The sequence below is a fragment of the Neodiprion lecontei genome, chromosome 3, assembly GCF_021901455.1.
Source record: "Neodiprion lecontei isolate iyNeoLeco1 chromosome 3, iyNeoLeco1.1, whole genome shotgun sequence".
Lineage (NCBI taxonomy): Eukaryota > Metazoa > Arthropoda > Insecta > Hymenoptera > Diprionidae > Neodiprion > Neodiprion lecontei.
The window spans coordinates 9,317,710-9,338,378 of NC_060262.1; the positions used below are offsets into that span (position 1 = coordinate 9,317,710).

The 20,669-nt window shown below is 43.4% G+C and overlaps 1 protein-coding gene across 1 annotated transcript; it reads right to left on the bottom strand.

Moving 5' to 3' along the window:
* Positions 1-242: 242 nt before the first annotated feature.
* On the bottom strand, positions 243-16,698 carry LOC124293399. Its single transcript, XM_046734242.1, has 2 exons — positions 14,915-16,698; positions 243-417 (listed from the first exon to the last, which is right to left on the bottom strand). The coding sequence occupies exons 1-2, from the start codon at positions 16,696-16,698 to the stop codon at positions 243-245; spliced, it is 1,959 nt and encodes a 652-aa protein (XP_046590198.1).
* Between the last annotated feature and the right edge of the window lie 3,971 nt (positions 16,699-20,669).

The window sequence follows — 20,669 nt, forward strand, 5'->3', positions numbered from 1 at the left end:
AGGTCGAACTTGAGTCAAAAACTCGGAAAAACCAGCCTCATTATTTACTCTCATTCTACTAATTGGAGATTCATCTACTCTCCTAATAAAAGGCACAGACCTTGATTCAGGAACATCCTGGGTTCGACCTGGATGTTGGACCTCCTGAACAGTAGGAACTGGAACAGGAGAGGGAACAGGAGAGGGAAGCGGAGTAACAACTCTGGAACCTCGTGGGGTGACAGCCGGTTCTCCAGCGCCACTCATTTGATGAACAGACTGAAGAGCTGCCACAGTCGTCCGAAGAAGGTCCTGAAGATTATTTTCTGAACGCTCTCGAGCCTCTCCAGTCGTCCGAAGAAGGTCCTGAAGATTAGCTTCTGAACGCTCTCGAGCCTCCGCTTCTCGCCTCCGATATTCTTGTTGTTCTCGAAGCAGCTGGATTAGTTGTTGTTGATGTTGAGTAGCAGCTTCTTGTTGTTGTCTTGCCGCTTCTTGTTGTTGTGTTAAGATCTTGAACAGATCAATTTGAGAGATTGTCGAAGGAATTGAAAGAGGGTCCACTGAAGGTGATGGAATCGTTTCAGGGACCCGCGGATTCTCCATAACGAAAGGTTCTTCTCCGCTACTTTCTCTTCGACGTGAGCGCGTCAAACGACTGCTACTCATAATTAACGTTCGTGCACTGAATTGACTCAATTAATAAGAACTCAAGATCCCGCTTCTGACACCAATTGTAACGTTTTATGCGTTACGTTAATAAAATATGGATCCGCGAGTTTACTTATTATCAAATCAAAGGCGTGAACAAAAATATCGTGATAAATGCTTTTAATGTAATATACGTGTTTCTTGTTTAAAGTCTGAAACAAGACTGTTTTTACAATAATATCGGTTGGCGCAGCAACCTTATTCTTTTTAAAGACATAAGACGTTTATAAACGTCTTTTATCTATGCTGACTACTAGATCATTAAAGAGGGGGCAAAACGGGTGATTTCACCCTTTGTAACAATATTTTAATTTATATCAATAAATAATACATACGGATAACTAACCTCAATTATATTGGAGCACTTGAAAAAGTATTTTAGCACAATTTTTTCACTGATATTCACAAATTTTTCGAGGCTTAATGAATTCGGTTGAGTGGGCAACTTCATCCTGTTAATTTTGTGTTACAGTGATGCGCGCGCATCTTGAAATTGAATTCGGTTGAGTGGGCAACTTCATCCTGTTAATTTTGTGTTACAATTTTGTGTTACAGTGATGCGCGCGCATCTTGAAATTTCACTCTCATCAGTTTTTCATAACGCGCCTAAAGAAGTATAACTTCAATAATAAAAAAAAGTGAATAAATCTAGGAGACCTCTACGGCCTACGTGCGCTAGTCGCCGTCTGAATGATACCCTAACTCGCAAAAACCAAAAACAAGATTTGGACTCGATGCGCTGCCCGCGATCGTCCTCGACTACGACGCTAATCGTCACTTAATCATAAACCGCTGAACCAAAAACGTGATCTAGATCATAATCGACGCGCTAATCGCGATCGTGATTAAATCTAGGTGATGTGTTATTTCTACGGGCGCTAGTCGCCACCTTACCGATGCACAAGAATTCGCTAAATAAACCAAAAAGACGTGACTCGACGCGCTAATCGCGACCGAATCAATAACTCTAGGAAGCTTTTCTGATCGTGCGGGTGTGTAGCGTATTATGACGCATCCGAGCTCCAGTCGTAGTCACTATTTCCACAAAGTTCGAAACCCTTCCCGCTAAACCGAGCATCTACGCACAGTAACACGCGACCCCCACGAGAGGTGACCCTTTTTACATACGCAGACTCGACGAGACCCCGTGCAGCGGAATTTGGCCACACTCAATTTCGAACCAGATTGTTCCCCACTCGAAACCGTGACTCTACGCGAAACTTTACAGGGATCAACTTGACTCTACGCGTTATCGCGAAAACCCAGGCTACGGTCATCATCAAGGAGATCGGCAAACAAATTTCGAGCGCTACTCGAACTCCAGGATCAAGTGAGCCGACCGTATATCAGTGTGCTAATCTAACTTGCGCTCGAAATATGCCCGCAAAGAATTACAAGCGCTTACCGCTCCGCAGCCACACGAGGAATTCCCCGACTCCAGTTTCCGCCATCGTACACAATTTTCTTTTTTTTTTTTTGTCAACTCCTACTCGCTACTATTGCACCCACCGCGTAACGTCGCCAGGACTCAAGTGACGAGTCCTGCAAATCGGAGCCGCAATTCGAACATGCCCCGAACATAGGCGCTATCCGTAGTCAAAATTCTCCGGATCTAATTGGGGTTCTCGTTACGAAACTCTTACAGCCTAGCGTATCGCTATCGTTGAATTCCGCTGTCGCGGGGTGTTCATTGGCTGACCAGTCTCGTGTACCCCGTAGCTTGGCAGTGGCGTGGTGATGACTTCGCGAGGGTACCTGTCGTCAGTTGGGCGATGGAGGGGGGTGGGCTACGGCTCGCCGGCCACCAACGGGAATTTCGTCCGCCTTGGGTTCCCTCGCTGCAGAGCTCTCCGTCGACGCTCTCTCCGTAGCCTCGCGTGAGGCCCTGTCACGAGCGCCGCATATTTACTCAAGACTATATTACCGATTACATCAATTATTATTATCTCTAGAAACAAGGAAGCATAGTTTTAGTTAGTCTATATAAAATATTTTATTATTACTAGTTCGTGGAGTAACCAAGCGCAACGACGTAGTTGGACGGCCAGCAACGTCAGCGTCTTCGCGCCCGCCAGATCCCGGGTGTAATCAACACCGGCATGAGGCGAACGCGAAATCACGCGCTTCGAGGATGACTGTCGCGAGGCGAGCCTTTGTTCCGGAATTGTGTATTTAGCGAAAACGCCGAATTGTAAATTCAGCGAAAACTCGCTCGCCGCCCGACGTTCCAAGGGGTGTCGGACGAGCGAGCGAAGGCAGTCCCGTCTTGAGACCGTCTGAATAACGACATCAACGGAACCCGGCTCCTTCGAAGCGACCACGTATAGAGATATAAATCCTCTTTCCAAAACCGAAGATTAGAGCGTAATTGCCTAATCTACCCACGGCCGTAAAAGATTACTCGCGTCGCGGTGTCAGTCTTACGAAGCTAAAATAAGTGCAAGCGTTAAGCCACGAACTCTATTGAGCTGTGTAGACTGTAAGTGAGTGTGTGAAGGCGTGTATACTTCGGCACCTTCGAGGCCGAAGCTGCAAGCGAGAGAGGGAGAGAACGTGAGTAGTATAAGACCAAAATAATTGTAAGCTTCCTTGTTTAGAACCTTTTCTGCTTTTTTTAGTTTTTGATCCATTAAACATTTTTACTTTGCTTTCCATCAAACCATTGTTACGAAAATTGAAATCTTCCAAACCTATTCCCAGGGAACGCCCTGTAGAGGACGTTCACCTCCCAACCCACCAAAAAATTAAATATAAACCTCTGTGAGATCTTAGAGGGTTGAAGCCGTCGCGTGCGAGACCGCTCCGTACGTGACAGCCCTCCTTTCGTCGCGATCCACCGCGATTGCCATCCAGTAACGTCGTTCGAATTTGCTGCCGATCCCCTGTCTGAGGCGGCATTTACTCGCCACCCAAAAAAAAATAAACAAAAATCCTGAAAAGTCTTATTCGCTAGACCGACTATGGTCCCCTCTCAGAGTCTCGGATGCGTGTCTCTTTTTTTCGAAATGAGCCGCGGTCTGCTCCGCGGGCTCCCTAAGTTTATGGTCCGTCTAGAGTTTGGGGAGCCGTGTGGAACGCGCAGTAAAAATGCCACGTTACAATGTATACAATCACATGAACCTTAGAATAATCTTACATATTTTATTTTTGATATCAAAAGTGTAATATACTTATCCCTGGGATGTGGATGGGATACAGGTTCTTAACTCTAGCAGTGAATAGGTTCAGGCTTTAGTTTAAGTGTTCATTATAGTGTTGTACATAAGAGTGACACGTCTTTGTCGGTAACGCAGTAAGAACTGAACTCCCTTCTCAGGTCAATTGACCCTCTGTCCCCGTTCACCTCCCACTCCACTCTTGCATCCCTCAACGTCATACTTACTCCTACACTCTGTACAAAATACCTTATTACTATACCAAAAGTACAAAACTTATTTTCTCTTTAACAACAGATTGGCTAAATATTAATTAATCATTATTGTTTGTACTTTCCGTTCTGCGGGATAGGAACTTTCCAATACCGTATGCATTTATATGAACATATGGATTGAGTGACATGAAAAGGCGTCAAAACTAATAGTGCAATATATAGATTATAATTATGATAATGATGAAAATGGTAGCATATAGGTACGTTTAAAAAATATGGCATTCCGGCACTCTGAACGTAGTAGTTTTGTGATAACTTTGATGAAATTCATAGGCATACTTATGATTCAACAGATTGAGATCAATTAAACTATAGGTCTTTATGATTTTGGGTTCGACTACAAAAGCATGGTACTCGTCACTGAAATATTTTGTTATACATTTGGTACAAATAACGAATGAAACATTGTGATGTACAAAGATATGAGTGATAACCTGAAATACGGGTAGATCCGTCTGTTCATCAATATGGGTTGCAATTAAAAATCCGACTTTATAAAGAAATCCAGAAACTAATTTTTTCACCACGAATATTCTATCGGATGGATTAAATTGAAAATCGCTTCTCGCTAACAAAAATTCAGATATGAAATTGTCACACCTATCAAATTTGCCTTCGCCTGTGCCAATAAAATTTCTTTCTTTTGTGTCTTAGGACAGGCATTACGGAGGAAGATCAACTGTCCTTGCACACTTTCCTCATTGTGAGGGTACATATTTTTGGGAGTTGAACGTTTTCTTTCTGCTCAATTTTAACTTCTTCACTTGGCACCTGACGACGTCTATTGAGGGTGCGCAGTCTCCAGGAGATGTAACCTGACAGGCCTTCATGGTCATAGAATATTTACTGAAATTTAAATCAGTCAATGCTAGATAGTTTTATTAACACATAAACAATTCGCTACTGTATATGATCCAGTGAAAAATATCGGGCTAAAGTTTCACTTATATATAGTATGACGTGGATTTTTCCCGCTCTTTGTCCACTCGGAGAAAATGACCGAGAACTTACCTCGTGCACAATAAATCGGCGTCCACGATGTACCCTGGACCTAAAACAATATCGCGAAATTTGTTGGGCGCCTGGCGTGATCAACACGCCTCGAAATCGGTAATGCGAAATACCGCGACCATATACTCGATAGCTCAGTACCGCGGAGAGGGGAGGGGTAATTTTTGGGTAGAGAGAGATACAACACAAGTAAGCCAACGCGTGGTTTGGTCAAATCACTATAAAATTCCAATAATATATTTCTAGTCAGCGATAGTACAAAAAAAAATAAAAATAATAATAATACTGCGAAAGTCGTTCATGGCGATTCCAAATACAAATGCTTAAATTTAACCCAATAGAAAGAAAAAGAAGGAACAAACAAAATGATGAAAAAAAACGATTAAATCTAGAAGACCTCTACGGTCTACGTGCGCGCTAGTCGCCGTCTTAATAATACCCTAACGCACAAAAACCAAAAACAAAATTTTGACTCGATGCGCTGCCCGCGATCGTCCTCTACTACGACGCTAATCTTCACTTAATCATAGACCGCTAGACAAAAACGTAATCGAGATCATAATAGACGCGCTAATCGCGATCGTGATTAAATCTAGGTGATGTCTTCTACATGCGCTAGTCGCCACCTTACTGGTACACAATAATTCATACAACAAACCAAAAAGACGTGACTCGACGCGCTAATCGCGACCGCATTAATAACTCTAGGAAGCTTTTCTTTTTGTGCGGGTGTGTAGCGTATTATGACGCATCCGAGCTCCAGTCGTCGTCACTATTTCCACAAAGTTCGCAACCCTTCCCGCTAAACCGAGCATCTACGCGCAGTAACACGCGACCCCCCCCCCCCCGAGAGGTGACCCTTTTTACGTACGCAGACTCGACGAAACCCCGTGCCGCGGAATTTGGCCGCACTCAATTTCGAACCGAAATTGTTCCCCACTCAAAACCGTGACTCTACGCGAGACTTTACAGGGATCAACTTGACTCTACGCGTTATCGCGAAAACTCAGGCTACGGTCATCATCAAGGAGATCGGCAAACAGATTTCGAGCGCTACTCTAACTCCAGGATTAAGTGGGCCGACCGTTTATCAGTGTGCCAATCTAACTTGCGCTCGAAATATGCTCGCAAAGAATTACAAGCGCTTACCACTTCGTAGCCACCCGAGGAATTCCCCGACTCCAGTTGGTGTCATTGCACGCGATTTTCCCCTTTTTTTTCACTATAACTCAATACTACGACCACCCACTACGTAACGTCGCCAGGACTCAAGTGACGAGTCCTGCGAATCGGAGCCACAATTCGAACATGCTTCGAACATAGGCGCTATCCGTAGTCAAAATTCCCCCGATCTAATTGGGGTTCTCGTTACGAAATTCTTACAGCCTAGCTTATCGCTATCGTTGAATTCCGCTGTCGCGGGGTGTTGATTGGCTGGCCAGTATCTGGTACCCCGTAGCTCGACAGTGGCGTGGTGACGACTTCGCGAGGGTACCTGTCGTCAGTTGGGTGTGGGGGGGCTACGGCTCGCCGGCCACCAACGGGAATCTCGTCCGCCTTGGGTTCTTTCGCGGCAGAGCTCTCCGTTGACGCTCTCTCCGTAGCCTCATGTGAGGCCCTCCTTTCGCCGCGATCCGCCGCGATTGCCATCCGGTAACGTCGTTCGAATTTGCTGCCGATACCCTGTCTGAGGCCACATTTACTCGCCACCCAAAAAAAAATAAACAAAAATCCTGAAAAGTCGTATTCGCTAGACCGACTGTGGTCCCCTCTCAGAGTCTCGGATGCGTGACCGTTGTCCTGGCGCTCTTTTTTTTCAAATGAGCCGCGGTCTGCTCCGCGGGCTCCCTAAGTTTAGGTTCCGTCTAGAGTTCGGGGAGCCGTGTGGAACGCGCAATAAAAATGCCACGGTACGACATGTAATGCGCATGCGCGAGTTTTATCGGCCGCTCGGACAGGCTGGCCACTCCGAGTTTCAGCTGTCAAACTCTGTTTCTGGCGGCGATTTAGTTCATACGAATTTTTGAGGTTAGAATCTCAAACAGTCGAGGTAGTGACTCGGAAAGTTGATGCTAATGCTCTCTGAAAATTGGCTTTATTCGACTGAAATGAGAAATCTGTTCAAATGTTGGGTGCTTGGAAGAAACGCCGCAGCAGGTAGGTGGGAACATTTTATTTGATCACTTTTACTATTTCGTACATGAGAAATAACATTGAAATTTTTTTCTATCAACAGGTGATACGGCTAAAATAATTACATCTCTAATATTTACTGTTATCTGCCTATTCAATTTATCACACGTACAAAGATCATCGCCACTTTCAAGCAACTAAGCAACTTTCTCACTCTCTTGTGATTTCAGGTGGTAATATTGAATTTTATCACTTTTGAAAATGAGACATTGAACCGAGCGTTCAGGAAATTTAAATATCTCACTATCTGTAACAGAATGGTGCATCTTTTTTTTCCTCGAAACTAGTTCAACAAAATTTACAAATAGTTGATAGTCAATGTATTTTTTCCAATCAATAAATTATTGCTACTACTATTACAAATTTTCTAATAATTATCAGAGTTCACTTCACAAATTTTCAATGATGTTCGATTAAATAAATAAAGGGAACCTAATACTCGAATTGAAAATTCAAGTAATATTAGATTCATTAAAATGATTTCTGTATTTCATGTTAGTGCGGTTTGATACAAAGAAAATCTAATCGGAAGCGTAGAAACCAGGAACGTAGATCACATCCTATGACACAAGTTGAAAATCAACTTTCTCAAAATGCGCCTTAACGTCACAATTAGCTTCAAGGACAATCATGTTTTAGAGTAATGTCAAAAAATTATTACGTGGATATTGACTTATCGGATTCAAGATTGTGTCCCTTATTCCATCAGAATAAATTAATATCTAATTTTTAACGAAGTTTATGAAGATTTTTCTCCAAATAATCCAATCCGATACAATATCTTGTCCATAGTCCTTCGAACATCACCTTGTAACAAGGATATTTGGAAAGAGTCCCTTTGTTGCAGGAACCATTATAAAATTCATGGTTTTCAATTCGTGCTACTGACCAACTCCTGCGTTTCAGGTTCCATTTCCAATCTCAAAATGAGATTTTTTTTGCTCCAGATGATGCTAACGTGAAATGCAGAAATAATTGCGGTAAATGGAAATTCGCAAGCTCTCAGTCTTAGCGTAGGACCCTATAAAGAATGTAAAATTAAATTTGGTTTCAAGTTATCGTGCAACTAGCTAGCCTGATGACACCGTCAACTTATATTAAATTTAAAGACATTTTCAACTGAAGTTATTTCACAATTCTAGATTCAGATTGATTCAGTTTGCCTGGAAAAATTCAACCCTAAAATCTAATTGAGGACTTGAAAAACTATTTACCTGAATTTAATGCCAAAGAGAGTAAAAGTAAGCTTCAAAATAAGATACCAAATTAAATGGTATAAAGTTTTAAAAACAATGCTGGTCAATAATAATGCTTAAATTGCAATGGTGCACAGAATGATTCCTCGGTAGAATGAGTTGGCAGCAACGGTTAAGTAACAAACTTATCGCTATTGGCTCGATCACAGTAAAATGATGGGATATTCAGCCATTATCATCTGTAGTATATCCCGCTCTTCAATTTTGCCTCAACTGATGTTAAGAAGGTGGCGATAGCCTGATGAAATTCACTCTGGCACCTGATGTCTAACGGAACAACCAGGTTCGATGGTTATAATGATTGTACTGCTCGAGAAATCAGGATCCTTGCCACCTAAACGTTTTGACCTTCAGGTAAGGCATAATTTTCCTCGCGTTAATCAAAGTTTGAACTTTGAGCCTGCTGAAAAAAAAACTAATTTTATCATTAAATCCATGTTAAAATATTGTAATAGTCGAAGATCACGTAATTAGAAATTTACCTACATGCTTCCATGCCCGACAAATTTACTCCCGCTTTGACAATGAATTATTTCGTACCTGAAAATATTGAAAGCTATCATTATCAGACAGGATCTTTTGGTATTTTTTGATACAACTAATTTCCAATAAAATGCACAAAACATAAATCGTTAATGAGACGCATTTTGAATTTTATGTAAATAAAGAATCTGTTCACAATAATCTTTGTTTTTACTTACCTACCTCTGTTTGTCCAGACTCCCACTTGTTTATGACATTTCACATTGAATTTCAGATTTCTTCTTTCAATGAATAACACCCGATTTCTGTATCATTCGATATTTGCTTTTCTGTTAAATTCTTTATTGCGTCGGTTGGACATCTTCCGATATCGACCGCGGTATAGCTGGACTATACTGTTCTTCTTAAACAATTCACGTTACGTAAAAATAAACAGCAGCACAACCTCAATCCACGGCTCTACGCGCGAGAGATTTACAGCTTTAGTTTCATTTTGTGTACGTTGGCGCTCTGCTCAGCAGACGAAAACATCGCCGCAGAGCGATTTCACCGACCAATGAGATTGAATTATTTGGTGCATGTGCATTGTATGTACAGTTTCAAGAGATAGTCCCGGTAAGTATTGTGACGTGGATTTTTCTGCACCTCGGTTACTCGGAGCAAATAACTGGGAACTTACCGCGTGCACAATAATTTGGCGTCCGGCGAGGTATCCTGGATCTGAAACAATATCGCGAAATTTCTTGGGCGCCTGGCGTGGTCAACACGCCTCGAAATCGGTAATACGATGTATCGCGACCATATGCTCGGTAGCTCAGTACCGCGGAGAGGGGAGGGGTGATTTTCGGGTAGAGAGAATTGCAACACAAGTAAGCCAACGCGTGCTGTGGCCAAATTACTATAAAATTACAATGGTATATTTCTCATTAGCGATATTACAAAAACAAAAAGAAATAAAAATAAAAATAAAAAGAAGGATAATACGACTACGCAAGCCGTCCTTCGCGATTCCAAATACAATGTTAAATTCTATCTAACCTCAATAAGGAAGGAAGAAACAAACCAAATAATAAAAAAAATAAAAAAAATGAATAAATCTAGGAGACCTCTACGGCCTACGTGCGCTAGTCGCCGTCTTAATAATACCCTACTTCGTAAAAACCAACAACAAAATCGTACTCGATGCGCTGCTCGCGAACGTCCTTTACAAAATGGCGCTGATCGCCAACTTAATATTAACTGGTAATGCAAACAAAAGAAAGAAAAAAAAATAACGAAACTAAGGCGAGGCTCGTCGCGACACCCGCGATCCTCCTCTAAAAGCGCGTATTTTTATCAGCGCGCACCTGAGCTTCACTTTCTCGGCGACGGCGGGACGCAGTCGCGGATTCGAATGCTCCCCGTGACTGTTCGCGACCTACACGAGAATGGAGGATGTACCGGACGAAGTGAAATGACCCCGTGTAACGGACTTCGGTCACACTCAAACTCGAGACAATAACGTCTCGGCTCAACCCGTGGCTCGACTCGATTTCATGGATTCCCCGTAATTAACGCTACTCCCTTGCGCGCAACTCAGGCTACGGTCACCAAGCAAAAGAATCGGCAAACGAATTTCGAGTACTTTTCGACAAGCAAACTACAAAACGGCTATCCTTTATCGGATCAGCCTTTACTCAATTACCCTCGAAATTCGATCGCGAGAATGTTAACAACGCTTACCGCTCCACATCCACTGCACAAAACTGCCAACTCCCTCGTGACGGTTCATCGTCTTCCTCGCAACGAAATGCTCTCTCACGGGCATATTATATATCAAGGTGTAACGTAAGGGTATAAATGATTACTCACAACACAGCGGGATGATATTTAACGTATGGATTTATTATGTATAAAGATACGGCTATGCAACGAGCATGCCGGAGTACATATGTGCTTGTCGGAGCCATGCACACAACTGACTCGCTCTCTGAACGTGAGAGTAGAGGCGCTACGGTATCACACATACATATGCAACTAGGAATGTATATCAATACATTACAACTTTCCCTCTTGTTTAATAAGAAGCCTCGGAGAGCGTCGTGGCATTGGTTTTATTAATTGATCTGAGTGTCGTTTATGCATCTCACCCGAGTCTGCTTGTACAGTATAGGTTTGCGGCGCAGTTTGCTTAACTATTTTACCATGAACTCTCTTCTCGTCTCTTACCCCGTGCGCATCCATATAAACATTATCGCCAACCTCGAGTATAACATTGCGATTACCGGCTCTCGCTAATATTTGACGCCTTTGTTGGCATTCCACATAATCAGATGCACTTGGCTTTAAGGTATCGAATTTGTTTCTTATCTCGCGGTTGTACATTATACTCGCCGGGCTTCTACCTGTAGTTATGTGTGGGTAATTTCTGTAATCAAATAAGAATAGATTTGTGGCATATTCTACACTCTTACCCCCTTTTACTATTTTTTTTACCTTATCTTTGAAGGTTTGTATAAAGTTTTCTGCCGCACCGTTTGTGGCTGGGTGGTACGGAGGCGAAAAGGAGTGTCGAACATTATTTAGTTTTAAAAATGTTAAGAATTCTAGACTTCTGAATGGAGGCCCTCCGTCTGTTACAACGTGCATAGGCAATCCAAATCTAACAAAAAGATTTTTGAATTCTTTTATGACTCTTTTCGCATCCGTATTGTTTTTACAATTTATTATTTCTGGCCATTTGCTACTCGCATCTATTACAATCAAATACGTATCATTTCCAAATTTGGCAAAATCACAATGTATTCGTCCCCACACTTTGGTAGGCCACGGCCAAGGTGTGAGTGGCATTTTATTTGGTGCTTTACGTTCGATTAAACACGTTTTACAATTATTTGCAATATTCTCTATTTCGGCGTCTATACCTGGCCAGTACACATACGAGCGGGCAAACATTTTCATTTTCACCATTCCAAAATGTGTGGCGTGAAGCTCGTTTAAGATAGTAGAACGCATTGACTCAGGAATGCACGCGCGTATTCCCCAAAACAGACAACCCTTTTCTACTGTAAGTTCAAATCTAATTTTATAATATTGTTTTTCTCTATCCGATAAGTCATCAAAATAAGGCCATTCTCTTGTTACATATCGTATTACATTTTTTAGAACCTCATCTTTTTTGCTTTCAGATTCTAGCATCTTGCTATCAAAAGCTGTTGCTGAATCTTCAAAAAAGTTTATACACAGTGGATCTTGATTACACATAATTGAAATATCTATAGGGTCCTCAATCGGTAGACGCGATAGCGCATCTGCATTTGCATTATTTTCAGACTTTACGTGCTCAATTCGATACTTAAATCCGGAAAGGAAATACGCGTACCTTTGTAATCTATTGTCTGCCGTTTGAGGTAATCCCTTCCTAGGCCCTAATATTAGCTCTAACGGTTTATTATCAGTGCGGAGAGTTATCACTCTGCCAAATATAAATTGGTAGAATTTTTTAAAACCGAAGACAATAGCCATCGCTTCTTTGTCAATTATGTTACGTTTTAGTTCCTTGATTGCAATTCTTTTAGAAGCGTAAGCTATTGGCCTTTCTGACTTATCTTTATAACGGTGCGATAAAATCGCGGATAACCCATAGTCTGACGCGTCGCATGCTAATATTATCTCTTCAGATGGGTCATAGTGTGCTAAAAAACTTTGTGCACTTAATTCAGTTTTTAGCCATATGAATGCATTTTCACATGCATCATCCCATTCTAGCTTTTTCTTACTCAGTAAGTCATACAAGGGAGCTAATTTTGTCGATCTATTCTCTAAGAATCGAGCGTAAAAATTTACAAGACCTAAAAAGGAAGCTAGTTGCTTATCATTTTTAGGGCGCGGGGCTTCAACCATTGCTTTTACTTTTGAATCGGATTTGTGTAATCCATCTTTGTCTATTGTAAAACCCAAAACCTCTATTTTATTTTTTAAAATGTTACATTTGAATTTATTTAATCGTAAGTTACAATCGTCTAATCTTTCACATGTTTTTAAAAGACTATCATCATGCTCTTCTCTATTTTTACCTGATATGTAAATATTATCTAGGTAAGCGATAACGCCTTTTATACCGCGTAGAATTTCGTCCATTTTGCGTTGCACATCTGCTGGTGCTTGTGAGACCCCCTCTGGTATTTTTGTATATCTAAATAACCCTTTATGTGTTGTAATAGTTAGTAATTCCGCGGAGCTAGCATCTACAGGAAATTGCATGTACTGATGTTTCATATCAAGTTCCGAGTAAAATTTGCCACCTTGCAATTCTGCAAAAATTTCATCTATGGTATGCAGCGGATATTTATCAATTACTATGTGAGGGTTTAGTGTAAGTTTAAAGTCACCGCATATACGGATAACATCTCTCGATTTTGGTACCGGAACAATTGGTGTAGCCCACTCTGAAAATTCTACTGGAACAATATGTCCTAACCTTTCTAGTCTTTTCAATTCAATTTCAATAAGATGTTTTAAGGCATATGCTACGTGCCTACATTTTAGCGCAATAGGTTTTGTGTTTTCTTTTATGTGAATCTTTATAAAACTTTTGTTATATACACCCGGCGTGTCGCTAAATAATCTTTCAAATTTTGTTGTTATATAATCATACAAGTTATCTATTTTATATAATTGACATTTGTCTGGAGTTGGTAAATTAAGAGGCCACACTCCAAATTCTTTTAGCCACAATCGACCTATTAATGCCGGTCCCGGCCCAGGTAAAACAAAACAATTTAAAGTTTTCTCTACGTTATTAAATACTATTTTTACATCGATTAATTCGCCTAGTGGCTTTTGTGGTTGACCGCAATACGCGGTCTATTATCTATATAATATTATCTCTTCAGATGGGTCATAGTGTGCTAAAAAACTTTGTGCACTTAATTCAGTTTTTAGCCATATGAATGCATTTTCACATGCATCATCCCATTCTAGCTTTTTCTTACTCAGTAAGTCATACAAGGGAGCTAATTTTGTCGATCTATTCTCTAAGAATCGAGCGTAAAAATTTACAAGACCTAAAAAGGAAGCTAGTTGCTTATCATTTTTAGGGCGCGGGGCTTCAACCATTGCTTTTACTTTTGAATCGGATTTGTGTAATCCATCTTTGTCTATTGTAAAACCCAAAACCTCTATTTTATTTTTTAAAATGTTACATTTGAATTTATTTAATCGTAAGTTACAATCGTCTAATCTTTCACATGTTTTTAAAAGACTATCATCATGCTCTTCTCTATTTTTACCTGATATGTAAATATTATCTAGGTAAGCGATAACGCCTTTTATACCGCGTAGAATTTCGTCCATTTTGCGTTGCACATCTGCTGGTGCTTGTGAGACCCCCTCTGGTATTTTTGTATATCTAAATAACCCTTTATGTGTTGTAATAGTTAGTAATTCCGCGGAGCTAGCATCTACAGGAAATTGCATGTACTGATGTTTCATATCAAGTTCCGAGTAAAATTTGCCACCTTGCAATTCTGCAAAAATTTCATCTATGGTATGCAGCGGATATTTATCAATTACTATGTGAGGGTTTAGTGTAAGTTTAAAGTCACCGCATATACGGATAACATCTCTCGATTTTGGTACCGGAACAATTGGTGTAGCCCACTCTGAAAATTCTACTGGAACAATATGTCCTAACCTTTCTAGTCTTTTCAATTCAATTTCAATAAGATGTTTTAAGGCATATGCTACGTGCCTACATTTTAGCGCAATAGGTTTTGTGTTTTCTTTTATGTGAATCTTTATAAAACTTTTGTTATATACACCCGGCGTGTCGCTAAATAATCTTTCAAATTTTGTTGTTATATAATCATACAAGTTATCTATTTTATATAATTGACATTTGTCTGGAGTTGGTAAATTAAGAGGCCACACTCCAAATTCTTTTAGCCACAATCGACCTATTAATGCCGGTCCCGGCCCAGGTAAAACAAAACAATTTAAAGTTTTCTCTACGTTATTAAATACTATTTTTACATCGATTAATTCGCCTAGTGGCTTTTGTGGTTGACCGCAATACGCTTTCAATTCACTTGTTGTATTATGTAATTTCAAGTTTGAAAAATATTGATCATAAATTCTTTTTGAAATAACAGTAGCGTAAGTGCCCGAATCAACTTCAAAATAAACATTGATGCCGTTTACATTTAATAATATAAACATAGGGGTTGCTTCAACATTTTGTTTACTTGTATGTTTATATAATGCATTACTCTCATTACTCTTAACCTTAGCACAATTGTAAGCGTCATTTTCTAATTTTGGATTTGCATTTACATTAACATGCGGTACATCGTCATTTACAATATTTGTTTTACAATCTACTATAGTTTCATATTCGTTATATTCAGTAAGATTCAATTTGAAAAAATCATATTCGCTTGACTCTTCGACTCGTTCATCATTTTCCGATTGCAGTAAGTTAACATTTGTATTTGTCGGAAATTTATTTCCCGTAAAACTACATACTTGGGCTAAATGCCCTTTTACATTACACTGATGGCACACCAAATCACGATATCTGCACTCCTCACGCGTGTGATTTCCCTTGCCGCAACAAGAGCACTTCACTACACTTGTTTTCTGCGTTGATCGTTGACCTTGCCATGCTTCGCTTGATGATCGTTGATTTCTGTGTTGTTGCTGCTGTCTTCCGTTGTAGTTATTTTTATATCCTTGGTTTCTTCCTTGATAACTGCTGCCTCGATGCTGCTGCCATGGTTGTCTAGCACCGCGTAATGCAAATACATCTGCTTTTGCATTTCTTGTATCTAATGCATTTTCTGAAGATGCGGCGTCTTTTTCTGCTGACTCTCGAGTGGTAGCAATTTCACATGCTATTTTAAATGTCAGAGATTTTTCTTCAAACAGTTTCACTCGGGTATTTCTATCTTTTATTCCGCAAACAAACTGGTCCTTCAGTGCATCATCCAGGTTACTAAAATTGCAATATAGCGATAGTTTTTTTAGGCGCGCTACGAAATCAGCAATAGTTTCGTTTTCTTTTTGACTGGCTTTGTGAAAAGTGCAGCGCTCCATTGTCTCTGATGGTTTTGGTTTAAGGTGGTCAGACATGAGTTTTATATTTTCGGCGAACGAAGTATCTTTTATTTTCTTTGGAGCCGCGAGCTGTTTCAATAGTGCGTGTGCGTCGTCGCTTAAATGCGTAACCAAGTTTGCTATTTTAATCGACTCTTCCGTGATCTTTTTTGCGGTGAAAAAGAAATCTAATTTATCTTCAAACAGCTCCCAATCGTCGTCTAAGTTAAATTGAAAATGTGGATCGCCCATATCGCTATCTTTGTCTGAATCGACGTTGCTAGTGTCGTCGCTGCTGGACTTATCGTTTGCTACCTTTTCTTGTGTAGGTAACGTAGTTTTCTTAATTGGTTTTTTTGATTCCGACCCGTCTACTTGCGTTTGTGAGCTCGCTGCTTGCTCTGATGTTTCTTTCTTTTCACTTTTTTTTATTTCTGATCTAAGTAATTCACGCAACGTGTTATAATTTTCACCCTCTTCAAATGCTACACCTCTGTTTTGTAATTCTTGTATTATCTCTCCTTTGTTTAGATTTTGTATCCAGCCTGTTTTATTCGACATTAATTTGCAACGTTGCTCCTTTGTATTTAATGAATGTAATTTTATGAACTATTAGCCCCTTCCGACTAAATATAGTGACCGATTTATTTTCTTTTTATAGAACAATTTTCACTGCGTAATACGCCTTTCCGTATTACGCTTAACTGCAAATCTTCAATTGCTTCCCGAACACGTGTTTGCCACTAACCTCAAAATAGTTTTTGAGCGCGTGGTAAAGGTTTATCTGTAATAGTACGCGGGATTCTTTTTCTCGTCGCCAGTTATTATATATCAAGGTGTAACGTAAGGGTATAAATGATTACTCACAACACAGCGGGATGATATTTAACGTATGGATTTATTATGTATAAAGATACGGCTATGCAACGAGCATGCCGGAGTACATATGTGCTTGTCGGAGCCATGCACACAACTGACTCGCTCTCTGAACGTGAGAGTAGAGGCGCTACGGTATCACACATACATATGCAACTAGGAATGTATATCAATACATTACAGGGCACAGAACCACCGCAACTCTAACTCAAAGCCACAAAAATACAACTCAACCGCCTTGTACCCTCGCCAGAACTAGAGTGATCTCGGATGGTCGCAACGCCGATCTCGTCGCGCTAATTTTTCGTGACGTCATCACCCTAAGAATGCGCAACAATCGATCGATCATCGATTTTGGGGATTGCGCAACTTGCCGCGCACCTGTCGTCTCTACGCGGCGCAGAACTTAAAGCTAGATCGCAATGTCGTCTCCTGCGCAGCTCTACGTAGTCCTGGGGTTGGGCGGGGTGGTGCTCCCTCGTCGCTAGCTGGTGCCTCGCGGTTGCCTTGGTTGGGCGTAAGCGGGGTGAGCGGGGAGGCTGCGGCGCGCCGGCCGCCAGCGGGAATCGCGTCCGCCTTGGATTCCCGCGCTGCAGGGATCTGCGTTGCCTCCCCCTCCGCAGCCTCGGTGTCCTTCCCGCGAGATCGTCGTGGTTTCGCCTTGCCTCGAAAGATGTTCGGTGTCGGAGTTGGTCACTGGAGGGTAGCCGGTGCACTCAAAAAAAATAAAAAAAAAACAAAAACCTGAAATATCTTGGTCGCAATGCTCTATTTCGTCCCTGTCGAAGCTCGGGTGCGTGACTCCAGTTCTGGCGCTCTCTAAAATTATTCCGCGACTCGATTTTCTAGACCCTGATTCCGGGATCTCGCCCAGGGTCCAGGGAGCCTCTTGTAACGGGCAGGCCTAACCGAACTGCCACGTTACAACTCCCCCCCCCCCCCCCCCTAGACGGATCGTGGGGTGCCAGAGCGCCAGCGCTGCATCCCGCGAGCCGAACTTCGCGAGGTGACCGCAAGCTCGAAGTACTCACACGCTATTGCGCGGTACTCACCGAGCATCTCCTCCCAAGAGGACGATAAAACCACAAAAAAAAAACAAAAAAAAAATTTTCTCCCGTGTGGCCAGATGCCCACTCCCGTGTCCTCTGGGATTCTTCGCGAGCTCAACTGATCCCCTTCCTCACGCCATGGTTGTCTAGGGGAGCTTTCTACTTCGCCACTGGACCTGAAATTCTTCTCAAAAACCCGCCACCTGGGATCTACGAAAGAAAGCGGACGCCATTTATGGTCGGGGTTAAGAATTTATTATAATAAGAAAAAAGAAAGAAAGACTACAAGAAAAAAGAAAGAGAAAGAGGGAAAAAAAAAAATCCTGGTGGTTGTTGGCCTAGCTGCGCCGCCCCGGCCGGCCTCGATCCCGGCCCCGGCCGGTCGCGGACGCCACGATCCGCAGGCGGAGCATCTCCACCTCCAGATTCAGTCTTGCTTCCCCCGCAACGGTGGGGAATGACGGGGCGGTTTCCCTCGCAACGGGAGGGTTCGGCGGGGTGACTTCCCTCGCGAAAGGGGGGTTCGGCGGGGTGGTTTCCCTCGCAAAGGGGGGGTTCGGCGGGGTGACTTCCCTCGCGAAAGGGGGGTTCGGCGGGGTGGCTCCCCACGCAAATCCGGGGGGTGGTGGCACCCACCTCGCGAGCAAGGGGGGGATCGCTGCCAACTCTCTCGCTACGGGGGCTGCTGGAATCTCGGTTGGTGGCCAGCGAGGGGGTCCCCTACCGGGCCTGCCGGGCTGGTCGTGGCAGTCGGGGCAGGTGGTCTTTATATAGCCTGGCCACCCACATCGGCGGCAGAAGACCCCCAACTCCTTTGCGCAGTCCCTGTAATCATGGAACTGCCACCAACAGTTCCAGCACCCCCCTTGTGGCAGCCACTGCCGCCAGGTCGCCGGAGCAGGCCGCCCTGGGTGACACCCGGTGGAGGCGGGTGGTCGCAGGTCCTTTCCCACGCCAGTAGGTCCCTGATGGCTCTCACATCGTCCTTCTCCCTCGCCACATCTCCGCCAAATAAGGGGAAGAGTCAGTTAGGATTGTGGCTATCGTTGGTCACTCCTTTCCTCTCCCCGAGAAGCCTATTTCCCCCTCACGGTTCCTCCCCGTTTCTATGCGCAATTGCCTCAGACTCCACGTACCGCTTCAAATCCTTTATGTGGTGTCTACCGCGACCCCCTCCTTCGCTATCCTCTAATTCGTAGACGACGGGCGAGATTACCTGCGCAACGCGAAAGGGACCGGCAAACTTGGGGGCTAGCTTCGCAGCGACCTGTTGGGTAGCCGAGGACAGAACTCGGTTTCGCTTCCATACCCACTCCCCTACTTCGAAACGGATATCCCGGTGCCCTTGGTTATAATAGCGTGCCTGTCGCTCGTGGGCTTCCTCGAGATGTTTAGTCACTAAGTTACGTAGTTCACCTAATTTCGCCATTCGGTCCCCCCATACTTCGGGACGGGGAACGGGGATTTCCGCGGGACCTTCCACGAGTCGTCGCAACTGCATCCGTGGTTTGGGATCGCGACCCAAGTTTAAAAACGCGGGACTGACTCTTAGTGAGCTATGCACAGCGGTATTATACGCAAATCGAAATTCGTGAAGGTGCACATCCCAGTCCCGGTGATCTGCCTCGATGTAGACCACGATCATGGTCTTTAATACGCGATTCACCCTCTCTACGGGGTTAGCTTGCGCGTGGTACGGCGGTACTTTCGCGTGGGTAATATGGTACGCAGCGCACAGTTCGTCGACGGCCTTATTCGCGAATTCCGTGCCGTTATCCGTCAGGAGCACCTCCGGGGTACCCCATCGGGACAGCACGAGATCTTCCAGCGCGGCAAGAATGTTTTTCGCGTTTGATTTTCGCAACGGCGCTACCTCCACCCACCGGGTAAACAGATCTTCAAAAACCAACAAATACTCGAACCCGGCGCGACTTCGGGGAAAGGGACCCATGACGTCCGCCGCAACCACAGTCCAGGGCGTGTCGACGACCCGTCGACCCATAAGGCCCGCTGGTGGCACCTGCTGTACCTTGCACTCCTGGCAACGCTCGCACGCTCGGACCATCAAAACTATATCCCGATACATTCCGGGCCAGTAGTAGACGGCCCTCGCTCGCGCGTAGGTCTTTTCGACGCCAAGATGCCCTGCCTGGGGGTCCTCGTGGACTTCCGCAAAAATCCGCGATCGCTGCTCCCTCGGGAGCACCAATTTCCACGGCGCCAAGTCCGCTAGTATTGGCTCGACTAAGGGGTCCGCCCGGAGATGGTATAGACGCCCCTCGACCACCGACCAAGTTCGGAACTTGTGTGGGTAGTCCAGGACGTCTTTGACGCGATGTTGGTACCAGGGATCGACGACGACTTCCCAGACGGCCTTACGCTCCGTCCCTGGTCTGCCGTCCCCAGTCACGTCGAGGGCGGCTAGCTGCTCCGTCCCCTCGTTTTCGCCCTCGTACATCCGCGATAGTGCATCGGGCACATGGTGCATCGCCCCCTTTCGATGTTTAATCTCGCAATCATACTCGAGTAAGTCGAGCGCCCACCTAGCTAACCGACCCGTCGGATTCCGCAATTCCCGCAACCACTTTAAACTCGCGTGGTCGGTTA